Consider the following 13,422-nt stretch of genomic DNA (forward strand, 5'->3'; position numbering starts at 1 on the left):
TTCAAACCAAACCAAACCCAGAGAGGATGATAAGGATCAGTTTTCTAAATGGTCTGTGGTGCTTGCAGAGAACACATTACAGCCCGGCTGGCGTCATCACCTGTGTAACTGCTGCATGGTCCTTGCCCAGTAGCTCCCTGGCACAGGGGATAGCCTAATAGAAGAGGACTGTCCATCATCGTGTGACCAGTCCACTCCGCAGGGCTGGGATCTTCCCCAGAGCCTCTCCCTTCACAGTGGGGTCTGTTCCCATATCACAGAGCAGATGGAGGTTACAAAGGGGTCCTTTGTTCACTGACAAGTGGAGGTCAGCACACTTGGAACCGGACCTTCTGCAGTTTTCTCCTGACCGCTGAGCTCTGCTGAGCACTGTTGTCCTTGAGCAATTAGCGGTTGTGTGAATGAAGGCTGCTGACTCTCCCACACTGTTGTGGTCTTCTAGCTGGCAGTGGCATCTCTTGCAAACAGGAATGAGGCTGGGAAAAGGAGCATTGTTTGGAGGGACAGTGGGTACAGGGGATTTGGAGACTGTCTAAACTAGACCTAAAAATCTTAATTTACCAGATTGCCGAGAATCCAGAGAGGCGTAGCCTTGCCTGCAGGGAGGCCTACGTGCAGCTACGCGTAAGTCCTTTCTCATAAAACATCCCACTGGGCAGCACTCGCTATAGTTTTTCAGGCAGGGTTTTTCAGTTTTTCAAGTAGGGTTCTGGCCCTCAGAACTTATGGTGAATCTCTTAGGTGTGGATAAGTTTTCACAACTGTCACTGGCCAGAGTTCTTCATTCTCAAATCTTTCTGATGTGGGGCCTTTTGGGTGTCTATCCCTGTCTGCTCCACCTTCAGCTGGTGTGTTGGGCAAGGCCTGTTCCGGGGCTGTTCTTTTACTCCCAGTGAAGTTGTGGGACCTTTTGGTTGAGTTTCTGCTGTGCTCAGCTGAGGAGCAGGCTCCCCCAGCCTGTACACCTTTTGTGAATAGAGGGGAGCTCTTTCCCCAGTGCTGTGAACCTCGGGGCCAGAAGCAAACACACCTAGCTTCTCCTCTATATCTTACCCCTATGAAACTCCACCAACAGTGGGGTCAGCTGGGGTCCACTTGTGTTGGAGAGCTCAGTAACCCAGAGTCCAACTGAGACAATAGATGGACGTCCCACTGGGCACACTGAAACCAAGGCCTTGCTAGCCAGTGTTGGTCATCTTTGAACCTGAGGAGGGAAAGCTGTGTGACCCCACCCAAGGGTCACTTGTCCCTAGGTCAGTGTTCAAAACCCTGAATGGTCAGAGATTGCAGATGCTGAGTGAACCAGAAGCAGAGGTGGTGGATCTCTGGGACTGACCTGAGAGCCACCAGGCAGCATCCAGACCTTGCACAGATGGGAAGTTTGTGAGGTGACAACCTAGATTGCTGGGTGAGGGTAGAGTGGCCTCACGGTCCACATACACCCTGAGGGCCTGCTGCAGGCAGGCAGATGTGGGAGGTGTGGGGTACGATGACATATCCCCAGCATGTGGACATGAGGCAGACCCACCTGGGCTTGCTACTTGGCTGTGCTTCTGGAATGTCTGTTTGATTGACAGGTCACAACCTTTCTCCTTTCCTATATGACTCCCAGGGAAGGAATTAGCAGCAACCCCTCACCAACTTCATGTCTTTAAAAGGTGGTGGCCCTCCACTCCCTGCTTGTTTCTGTCCAGGTCCACTCCAGCCTCCCGAGCCACCCAGCCTCTCCCTCCCTGCCTTTGCAAATCTTAGGAGTTCTAGGATGACTTCTGTCACCTGGATGTTCTGTCGCACTTGTTCCCCTGCCTCATGCTTTCCTATCCCTTGGACCTCTCTATCCAGGGTTGCTGTTGCAGTGGGTAGGCAGATAGGACAACTTGGCCCTTCCTGAGCCACTCAGTGTACGAAGAAGACAGGTGTTTTCTGCTATCTGCATGGTTCCCACCTTCACTCTTGAGAGGATGGCGATTCTACTTTGTATTGTATCCCTCATGCAGCCCCCACCATCCCTGATCCAGGTCAGTGCTGACTTGTGGGAGTGGGACCCTTATCCTGGCTAACTGTTTCTTGCTGTCATTCTTGTACACACTAATGAGGACTCTAGGGACTGTTCATGCAATTTACCAGGCATTCTTGATGCCTATCACAGCACTGCAGGGTCATTTAGCAGGGGATGGACCACGGAGGAAGTGTTTGGGACTGGAGGTTGGAGCCCATCTGATCTCTTCAGGGTTGAGGTTGTAGATTCTTTCTTCTCTTCCCTCAGACCATCATCCCTTTAATCACATTATTGAAATGGTTTATTTTTATTTTACCACAGTGATGGTGTTTGCTAATGTGAACAAAAGCAAAGGTGTCAGCTTGTCCTTCAGAGAGCGCCCTAGGGACAGACAGGGCTCCCAGTGGCCCTGTACCTCTGAGGATCCAGGTCAGGCTAGAGGCATGTGTGGTATGCTGACATCTCTAGGTACTTGAGTGGAGGCAAGGGTACCCTAGGAGGGCCTAGGTCAGTGTTTGGAGACAATGAGCAGTTCCATCCATGGTTGTGTGTGGCCTGAGCAGATGCTGGGAGGTAGCTGCTATGGTGAGCGCCTGAGTTAAGGTACCTCCAGAGGCCTTTCTTGGTTTTCTGTGATACTTTTGGGTTTGCAAGAGTGGAATGTAGAGTCTAGAGACCTGGTCCAGGAGAGGTCAGGATCCAGAATGGCACTATGGTTGATCATCCCTTCACTGAGCTTTCTAATCTCTTCTTAAAGTTCATGTATGGCCACTGCCTAGGGATGTGCCAAGACTGAAAGGTGGCATTCTGAATGCTGGGGCAGTGAGTGTCACTTAGCTGGTTATGTGATGGGGTTCTCCTTGGAAATCAGCATTCAGATCCCAGCTGACATTCTGAGGACAACAACTTGGGGGAGAATCTTCTAGGCTTTGTGCCACTCATGGGCTGAACTGGGGCAGAAACTGTCCTCTCTGTTCCACCATGCTGCCTGTGCTACCATCTGTGCCGGTCACATATGTCCTGCTACCTGACCGACTGTTATTCTCCTACCTGGAACCTGACCAAGACCACACGGCATCATTTCATGTCCTCTAACTGCCGTGCTTGTGTCGTGTTAGGAAGCAAGAGTGCAGACCGGGTCTGGCCCTGGCCCTGGCCTACCCTCCTCTTCCACCGGAGGCCTGAGGGTCCTCACTACAGCCCTGGGTAGGGTTCTAGACTCATAGTCTCTAACATCCAATCCATAGTCTCCAGTCTCCCTGCCTGGACTGCAGCACCAAAGGCACTGACGAGCAGTCCTGCCCAGGACCCAGGCTGATTTGTCTGGAGTGGATCACGTGAGCAGGGTCTCTACAGGTGGTTCGGGTGTTGTGATCTCCAATTCTGCCCCAGCCCAGCCAGAAGTCCTCTGACCTACAGGGAAACAGTTCAGGGTGGCTGATCAAAGAGCCCTGTGGGTAGGACCCAAGCTCACCCCACGAGTATATCCACCTGACAGCTACACTCACCAGGCATTTGACTGAATAAATAATATAATCAACTTCTTGGAGTTAGTGTTGTATTGGTCCATTCAGTATTGTGGCTTAAACTTTCAATTTCTCAGTATATCTATGTGTCTTCTGCCTGTCTCTTTGTGTGTGTGACATGTGTGTATGTGTGTGATTGCTGGCACATTCCTACCACAGGGGTCAGAGGACAACTTCAGATGTTGGTCCTTCCCATCCACCTTGTTTGTGTCAAATTTCCGCCTTGTTTGCCACTGCGTGCACACAAGACTAGCCGACCTGTGAACCCCAGAGGTTTTTCCTGTTCCGTCCGCTCATCTCTTCACGGGAGCACTGGGATTACAAATGTGTGCCGTCTTGCATGGCTTTTCAGTGTGGGTTCCAGGGATCTGACTGGACTCGGAGCCTCATGTTTGCACAGAAGATTTTTATCCAGAGTTACCTCCCCAGCCCTCAAAGAATAGTTTTAAAATAAAGCTTCTTTATGATTCATTTATGGGTAAATGTCTGATTTGTATACCTGTTTTACGCACTTATGTACCCAGGGTGATCTGAGACTTTGTTGAAGAAAGCCTAAGACCCGTTCTGACCTGTGGGTCTCCTCTGCTGTGGGCGTAGTCAAGGCGGGGTAACGACATGGCCTCGTTAACCGTGGAGGTTAACGTGTGGTTTCACAATGCTCTGGGGCTTATTTCCACATCTTCACACCATACTCTTCTTACAGCAGTCCCTTGGCTGTACACATTTTCTTTTGGGATATCAAAACACTTAAAACCAGTCTGACTGTGGCCATTTCTTCCATGGCCTTCTACGCTGCTTCCCTGCTTCAGGCCTGTGGGCCAACCTGCATGGGGCAAATGCCCCCCAGGCTGGGCAGCACTGATGAGTTGGTGAGATGGCTATTTGGGCCCCATTCTGCATGCTTACAATGAGAGACTTAGTAACCAAATTTTCTCTTGGATCCTCTTAATCAGGACAAATTGAATCTCATTGGGTTTGTTAATTCATTTCCTGGGACCCCTGCCTGGAGGTTTCTTCTTGCACAGCACCTGGGCCTTTGGATAGGTATGACTGACACAATAATTACGAATCCATTCTGCTTCCACACTTTGGCTGTGAGGGACACAGGAAACCCAAATCCTGAGGGGGCTGGTGCTTGCTCTCTGTCGGCAGCTGGAATTTTAAAACAACACAGGCATTTTATGTTTTTGTAAAATTTTCTGAACACTCTTATTCTCTTCCACTCAAGGTGTTTGTGCCTGTGGTGTGTGCGTGTGTAGATTGTGTGTGTGTGTGTGTGTGTGTATGTGAGTATGCTTATTCATGTGTGTGCATGTATATGTGTTCATAAACCCCACCTGCTACTTACTGGTCTAGACATTGTATATCTGGTTTTCAGGACTTTAACTTATAGAAATCAAAGCCAGGTGAGAGCAAACGAGGTTTTGTGCACACTAGTGTCAAGTCTGCAGTACCCAAATGTCCTCTGAACCCTCACAGAGGAGGCGAGTGTGAGCATGCTTGTACTTATGGTTATGGAGACACTTGGAGCCAAGCTATTCCTGTGGGGTTTGAGGTTGGATGCTTTGTTTGGGATGTTACTACCTGGCTGGAGCTGTGGGTCTTCTGCCATAGACACCCTAGTTATTTCCCTCCACATCAGTCTCTCTCTCTCTCTCTCTCTCTCTCTCTCTCTCTCTCTCTCTGTGTGTGTGTGTGTGTGTATGCATGTGTGTGGACAGACAGGATTCCATTTTTCTGCAGAGGCCCCAGCATTCTTGCTAAGCTCAGCAGGAAGGGTTTTTGGTGGACTGATCCTGATTGCACAGCTGGGCTCTTTAGAACAACACAGCCGTGCCATATATTGTTGGCACCTTCCACCTTGTCAGTGAGTCCCTACTCCTGGAATTTATCCTCCAAGAGAGCATACAGGTCAGCCCAAATATGGCCGCTTGCTATGGTGGGGCAAGGCGAGGGCTGTGTGGTTATTGCACGTGCAGGGACATCTCTTTACGTGGCCCAGCAGTGCTCTGCATTGAGGCTGCCCTTGGTAGTGGACTCAGTGTATTGCCAGAATAGATGCACGATTCTCAGAACCTTGGCTTTTTGGAGTAAGAGGCATGTAAGGAATTCTGGATGCTGGTGATTGGATGCTTGTCATGAGTATGCTATGTCAGAAACATAGGCTAACTCATTTGTATCATCTACAGTGTCAGAACTTATTAACCAATGATAAATTTACAAGGTATAGGCAGTTTTGTTGGCTACAGTTTTCCATGCAGTCCTGTTTTCTTTAGTAACTGGCTCAGTCAAACTCATGTTCTTCTGTATGCCTGTAAATACGTCCATGGGTGCATTCACATGTATATTATGTTGATAGAGGTCAGAGGTTGATATCAGATGCCTTTCTTGCTTGTTCTCTACTATATTTTTTGAGACAGAGTCTTTTATTGTACCTTGAGATTATGGATTTGGCTAGATTGTCTGGCCAGTGAGCCCCTGGGAAACCTCTTTTATCTGCCTCCTTGTCTTGTGATTACAGGTACATGGAGTGCATGCATGTGTGCATGTGCATGTGTGTGTATGCATGTGTATGTGTGTGCATGTGTGTGTGTGTGTGCATGAGTATAGGTTGCAGAAGTCTCTGTAGGGTCAGATAGCCCTGCAGGAGGTCTGTTGGAGATGCTGATGCTGTTAAGCAGGCCTGGTTCTGAGTCACAGGGCCTGCTGACTCTTGGTATTTGGTTCCCTGGTAGGCAGTTTAATGCTGGCTGGATGGGAAGGTGGGAGGGTTTGTGAAGGGATGTGGACTGGGTAAGGTGATCCCGGGATGGAATAGTTCATGAACCTGACTGAGGAGTCACCACAGTGATACCAGCTCAGCAGGGAGGCCTGGTGCTGAGCAGAGCAGCACAGCAGTTTCCCCCGGTGAGGCTGCAGAGCACAGACAGGCCTGAGAGGATCAGCCCACCTGGATGTGCCTGAGTGCAGCTGCCTTTGAGTCTACTGTGGATACCTGCCCAGGGGGGAGGCAAGGCATAGCTTCTCCCTAGCAGCAAGCCTATAACCAAAGGTCAGATGTCACTTGATGGAACAGGTGACTTCCCTTCTCTTTCTACACTAGAACTCTTTCTGGTCCATGGTAAAGTGAGGTGAGCAGGGACAAGTAATATGAAAGAGTCTCCCCAGAAGATGTTGAAGTAGTTGTGGCAGAAACCTTCATGTTTCTCTTTATGGTCTGTCTCCCTGATTGTGGGCCCTCAGCACTATCATGGCTACTGAGTGGGCTCTTCTGTTGTTACAACACAGACGTGGACCTGCTTGAGGGGTGAGGCTCTGGCCTTCTAGACTGATTGTCCTCCTCCCCAGTGTCTACCCTAAATCCACATGAAGGCTCCAAGACAGAGAATGTGTCTTATTCTAGTCGCCATGGAGAATGCGGGGCAGAGGGTGGACCTGACTCCAGCAGGGGATATGCTTTAGAATGCCAGCAGGCGTGGGCCTTCTGCTTGGGTCCTCCCTAGATTAACAGTGAACTCACACATTTGTGCATACATATATGCATGCACATACTAGAGAAACGCACGCGTATAGACACAAATGTACAATGCATGCACACACAGGTCATGTGCACACTTGCTCATGCACACTTGGGTGTTTGCTGACTTTGGCAGAGCACAGAGAAGAGGGAGGTAGGTGGGCCAAGGAGACCACATATAACCCTCTTGCTCTTGAGGCTGGGTTCATTCCTGGGTCGTGGGTTGCAACCTGGGAGCCTATAACAGATGGGGCTTTCCTGACAACCCTAGGCCACTGTCAGCTTCTTTGCACCTCGTTTGTGCCAAGTCTTCTCTTTCTAGCCTGGTGAGAACATTTGACTCTGGGGTCAGCTCACGTATAGTGAGGTTCTGATCCAGAAACAGCCCTTCACCATGCTCCCTTGTCTTGTATACACTTTGCTTCTTGGAAGTGACATTATCCAGTTCCCCAAATTCAGTACCTGGCCGGGTTGCTGAGATGAACAGCAGCCGTTGGGGCTGATGGGAACACAGGGAGGCTGCTCGCCAACCACGTACAGTTGCACAAAGAACTTAAGAAGCTTTGGATCTGAGAGGTGCCTTCCCCACCTCCCATACTCATCTTGCTGGGGAGCTTGTGAGTTTGAGGTCAGAAGGGAGCTGTAGTTCTGTTGACCTGGGTGACCACCCTAAGCTTGGTGACAGGTAAAGTGAGCCTTAGCATTGGTGAGTGTCCAGCACAGTCATTTGGGTGGCCAGTAGTTTGTCTCTGCTCTGAGAAGCCATGCCCCTTCTGTGGAAGGAAGCTGTTTCTGTCAACTGGGAAATAGGTGTGCCTATGGCTACCCGTTCTTCCTTGGTGAATGTCAGGGGGCCCTGGCACCTAGGAGAAGAAGCTAGTGGCACCACAAGCCAGATCGGGGTCCTGGGTGTCAGAGAGTGTGAGTTGACAGCTTCAGCCTTGGAGAGTCACGACCATGTAGAGGAGAGGACCGGGACAGGAACTATGCTGTGGGAAGAGAGGAGTGAATGTATTTCTCATCTGCCACCCTCTTTTTTCCTCTTTCTTTCTTTCTTTCTTTCTTTCTTTCTTTCTTTCTTTCTTTCTTTCTTTCTTTCTTTCTTTTTCTTTTTCTTTTTCTTTTTCTTTTTCTTGGCAGGGTTTCTCTGTGTAGCCCTGGATGTCATGGAACTAGCCTGGCTTCAAACTCAGAGATCCATTTGCCTCTGCCTCCCTAGTGCTGGTATTAAAGGCATGCACTACTACCACCCAGCCCACCCTGTCTTTTTTTAAAAAAAATATTTTAAACTTATTTCATTTATCCATGCATGTGGAGGTCGGGACAACTTGCGGAGTCTGGGTCTTTCCATGATGTGAACCTCAGCATTCAGACCCTGTTGTTGGCTTTATGTGCTGAGCCATCTCAGTTGTGTTGTGTGCATGTGTGCTTGCACGCATGGATTTGTGTTTGTGAATGTGGGTGGCTGTGCCATTGCACACATGCGTAGGTCGGAAGACAACCTTGGACATTGGTCCTGTTGAAGACATGGCCCTTTGTTGTTATTGTGTATGCAGTCTAGCTGGCCTGTGAGCTTGCTCAGTCGTAAGCTTCGAGGGCCTCTCTTATCTCCATCTCCTGTCTTGTGGTAGGAGTGCTGGGGTTAGAGAAGCATGCTGTTGCCTCTGGCCTTAAGTGGGCTCTGATGAGCTGAACTTGGGACATTATGCTTGCACGGTAGACTACGGTAGGCCTTTACCCACTGAGGCATCTTCCAGACCCCAGCTACAAATCTTGATCGCATCTCATCACAGTGTCTCTGTGTCACAGCCCTCCTGAGGGTGGCAGTAGCTTGAGAAGTCAGTCCAGGTGTGTAGGGGAAGGTGGCACCAGGAACCTTGCTCTCTCCACTTAGAGGATGTCATCACCCACCTAAAGCGGAGGGTGCTGCGTCTGCTTCTAGACCAGGGCAGGCAGCATCTGGGAGTTTCCTTTCGGCTGTCTACAGAGTTTCTTGGGAAGGGTTGATACCCATCTTGATCAGGCACTACAGCTGGCTGTGAGGTGCTGTGCAAATTCTGAGTAGTGACCCTGGGAGTTCAAGTCCCATGAGGGCCTGCTTGGCCACAACCGGGGCACCTCTTCCCCTTCCAGTACTTTGGCTGGTTGGGAGGTTCAGGGCTGGTGCACGTCTGTGACGAAGGCCCTCTAGTTAAAGAAAAGCCTCCCTGAGGCCTGGCCTTGTAGAAGAAAAGGGAAGGGTCAGGGAAGGGGGACACTGAGGGGAAGGAAAAGAAAGGAAAAGGAAAATACAAACAGTGGCCAGAAATTCCCTTATGTTTAACACACTGTGGTGTAAACACAGCCATATGTGTGAGTGGGAGAGCGTGGGCCAGGTGTCACGTTTGTGCTGTGTGTGCATGTGTGCACACAGGTGAACAGCATTACAGTAAATTTGGGTCGGCACATTTGGGGTACGTTTCCCGCTCTTGGGTCTTATTTCCTTCTGGTAATAGAGGTTGAGCTAGGGCCGTGTGCATGCAAGGCAGATGTTCTCCCTCTGAGCCATATATCCTCAGCCCTCTCCCATTCAGAGAGATTCATCTCTCTGAATCCTGGACTGTCAGGTCTAAGGGAAGGAGTCCTCCATACCTCAGAGCCTAGGGAACCGCTGTGCCAAGGCCCAGAGTGGTGGGCCTCCTGTGCATGTGTAGAAAAAGAAGCCAGCCGGTGAGGCTTCAGCAGAGAGACAGTGGGCAGGCATCAGGCCTGATGGAAGAGACAGGGAGCCTGAATCTACTTAGAGTTCAGTTATTGCAAGACTGGAATGCCTATGAGTTCAGTGGAAAGGAGGCCTCTGAGCTGAGGAAACGAGTGTTACAGAAACGGGGCTGAGAGGGCAGGAGTGGAGGACTTCTCGCCCTGCCAGTTCTCGCTTCAGTGGAGGGAAATGAGCGTCTTATTCTGGGCTACTTCCTTCAGTGGACATCGTTGTCACTTGTTTAGACTTGTAAATTAAACACTTTTCTTATACACAATCTCATTACATAACTCAGGCTCATATCGAATGCAGTCTTCCTGCCTCAGCCTCCCTTGTGCTGGGAAGGCAGGTGTGTGCCACCAGGCCTGGCTTATATAATTTTCCTCCCCAAGAGGTTTTCTGTCACCCCAGGGCCCTGGGCCTCTCTCTTTCTCTTACCTATGATCCTAATGTGAATCTTTTGTATAGTATGAGTTAAGTGGGCACAGCCCCAGTGACCTAGCTTTGGCTGTATTCCTAAAGGTTCTTATATAGAAATCTGATGACATGGTGACTTCTTGGGGTAGAAGAGCTCAGGGTAGGGACTCAGCCCTGGGGTCATCCCAATGGCAGCCCGCCCTGTAGGAACAAGGTCTCTCTGCTACCAGTTACCAGTTCCTCATGCTCCTGACACATCTCTCTCCTGCAGAGGTCAGACCCACAGCTGCTGGCCCAGTTCTACTATGCTGATGAGGAGCTGAACCAGGTGGCTGCAGAGCTGGACAGCCTGGATGGGCGGAAGGAGCCCCAGCGGTGCACACTGCTCGTCAGTCAGTTCCGCTCCTGCCAGGTGAGTGGGCAGGTGGTGGCATCGGGATATGTGTCTTCATCTTGGAGGGTCTTGGGGAGATTCTTGCTTGGGTAAGTGTAACAAGGATGGCTGTTGTGACCTGTCCTTGGTAAGGATGTATCTTTGCCCTCTGATCATGCCCTGAAGGAATGTAATCAGGGCCCTGGAGATAATGAAGAAACTAGACCCAAGAGGAGCGTTTTTTGGGTAGGATGATGTGGGACTGGGAGATAGACACAGTACAAGTGCTAACTGTACAGGGCTTTGGGGGAAGAGCAGAAGCTGAGGGCCAGGAGCGGATAGGGAGGTTCTTGCTCTGACTGCCCTGGGTAATGTGTGCAGAGCTAGTGGGGGACGTGACTACACTTGGCTGCTGACTCATGGTGCTGGGAGCTTTTGCTGCATAATTCAGAGACAGCCCTGGAAGCTGCTGCTAAAAATAACTTCCCAGCAGCATTTTCTTCCAGTGCAGCAAACGTTCACGAGGCGTTTCCAGCAGGGACAAAGTTTTATCAAGTGACAAGCACAGTCTTTCAGAAAGTTCAGGAACCTTCTTTGTGTGTTTTGCCTATGAGTTCTTGCTGGGTTCTCTGTTCTGAGAGCCACGTGGGGCTGGTGCATGCTCACCTGACAGCCAGCCCGTTTCTGTCACTGTGGTCCTCAGGGCCTTGCTGCATGTGGTTTCCACAAAATAGCCAGGTGATCACTCTCCAGGCTGCCCCCACACGGATGTTCTTGTCTATGGCCTCTTCCCACGGAGCTCCAGTGTAAAGACTCTGTTTGTGCCTCATAATCTGCTCCTTCTTTGGGTTCTGTGGCTCTGAGATGTTCAACACAGCCTCCACCTACCATGTGTCTGTTTGGAGGTTCTAGGCTTCTCCAGGCCCAGCTTCCCTGCTTCCAGGAGTTCCTGCTGGAAACAAGAGTTACTAGGGAGCCACCTGCAGGACAGATGCTCAGAGGGGCTGAAGGCTCCTTCCTCCTGCTCCTGTGTGTTGGAAAAGAGGGCAGCTGTGGTCACTTTGGGATATGGCTGTGGCCAGCTTAATATCTCTCTCTGACTAGCTAGGTATGCATTAATGTCAGTGGCTGTTATTTTAGGTAGACTGGGGAAAGGAATGTCAAGCTGGTAGTCCCTTCTTAGGTCAAGGGTCAGGACTCATCACAGTGAGCCTTATGCTGTGAGAAGGGTCTGGGGGAATCACTTAGGTCCAGGCCGTGTCTTAAGGACACACCTTCTTTCCTTATCTTGGGGTCTGGATGGGAAGCATGGGACAAGAGATTGTGCATAGCCCTCAGTACTATTCCTTGTTACTTGGCTCTCAGGACCCTGTTCCCTATCTTACCTCAAACCACCGTCACACCTACTTCCCTTTCTAGCCTCTTAGATTCAGGATTCAGTTCTCTCCTCTTCTTGGCCCCCTATGGCCACACTATCTTTGTCGATTCAGTTTCTCCGCTGCCCCATTCAGACATGTATCACAGTGCTTCCTAGCCCCACGGGCACCCGTTAGATGGCTTAGGCCCAGCATGTGTAGCTTGGGGGTTCCAGTTCCCATCCTCGGCACCTTGTGCAAGTTTTGCCCACAAACCCAGAATTTCATGTCTCTTTATGGTGTTCCAACTGGCACCATACTTTATCGAGTTTAGTCTCTGAGTGCTTGGTGCTGCTCTGTATGGATTTCTATAAACCGGTCTTGTGACCTGGGGCCTTCCCGAGGGAATACAGGTTACACTGCACTATTCTTCCTGCTCTCTGCCCTCCAATCTTACAGGATCCCTTACCACTTCTGACAGTAGAAACATAGTATTCTGTCCTACCATATGGGTGCCCTCAGTTCAGCAGTTCTAATGCTTCCTGAAGACAGTGTCGGAGTTCAGGTGAGTGCTTCCTTTACCTGTGATATTTATGACAAAGGAGGCAGGTGTCCATGTGTGTAGATCACTCAGGGTGATATCCGGACATGGCCTGAGCAGGGCACCCCTGTCTCTGTGGAGTTGGAAAATACCATCATCCTAGACTGCAGATGAGTTTACCAGCCCAGAAGCCCTCTGAACTTTGGTTTCATGTGCAGGTGTGACCGATGCCCTCTCCTGAGTTTGTGCCCTAGAGTGACTAGTCCCATCCTGAAGCTACTCTGAGCCTGGCTATCTGCCATCTCATTAACATAGGCAAACACTCTATTACCTCAGAAATTGCAAGTGTTTTAGGGACTGTATGCCAAGAAACTGAAAGAACACACACACACAAACACATACACATTACAGTTTTGAGTTGAGAGTCTCTATGTTGCTTAAACTGGCCTTGAACCCCTGGGATCAAGAGATACTTCTGCCTCAGCAAGTAGCTGAACTGTGCCTGGTTCCAAAATGCATTTCATGGATCACTTTCTAATTCATGTACTAGTTTTGACAGTGTTCTTTAGAGTCTAATAGATATTATATAAATGTTTTCTGCAAATAAAGGTTTTTACTTCCTTAAAATTTTATTTTTATTAGATAGTGTGTATGCATATGTAACTGTATGGGTATGTGAACATGAGTATAGGCCAGAAGAGGGCGTTAGATCCCTCTAGAGCTGAGCTACAGGCAATTGTGAGCTGCCTCGTGAGGGTGCAGAGGACTGAACTCGAGTTCTCTGTAAGTGCAGCATGCACTTGTAACTTCTGAATCATCTCTCCAACCCCAGATTTTTACTTCTCTCTTCATTTTTGTGTTGTGTGACAAACCCTGCTCCCTGAGACCCTCCTGGCGTTCAATGCTTGGCATACATGCTGAACAGACTTGTTCTCACCTTGGACAGTCAGTGGT

At 49.8% G+C, this 13,422-nt stretch overlaps 1 protein-coding gene across 3 annotated transcripts in view; it reads left to right on the plus strand.

Moving 5' to 3' along the window:
* Nucleotides 1–13,422, plus strand: part of Zfyve28 (zinc finger FYVE-type containing 28) — a 93,235-nt gene that overhangs the window by 34,318 nt on the left and 45,495 nt on the right. For all 3 annotated transcript variants that reach the window (XM_085692032.2, XM_085692030.2, XM_085692031.2), the window contains exon 2: nt 10,471–10,611. In XM_085692032.2, coding sequence (XP_085548158.1) covers nt 10,471–10,611 — 141 coding nt within the window. The remainder of the gene's footprint in view (nt 1–10,470; nt 10,612–13,422) is intronic.

Source organism: Myodes glareolus, chromosome 8 (assembly GCF_982192425.1).
Source record: "Myodes glareolus chromosome 8, mMyoGla1.1, whole genome shotgun sequence".
Classification (NCBI taxonomy): Eukaryota; Metazoa; Chordata; class Mammalia; order Rodentia; family Cricetidae; genus Myodes; species Myodes glareolus.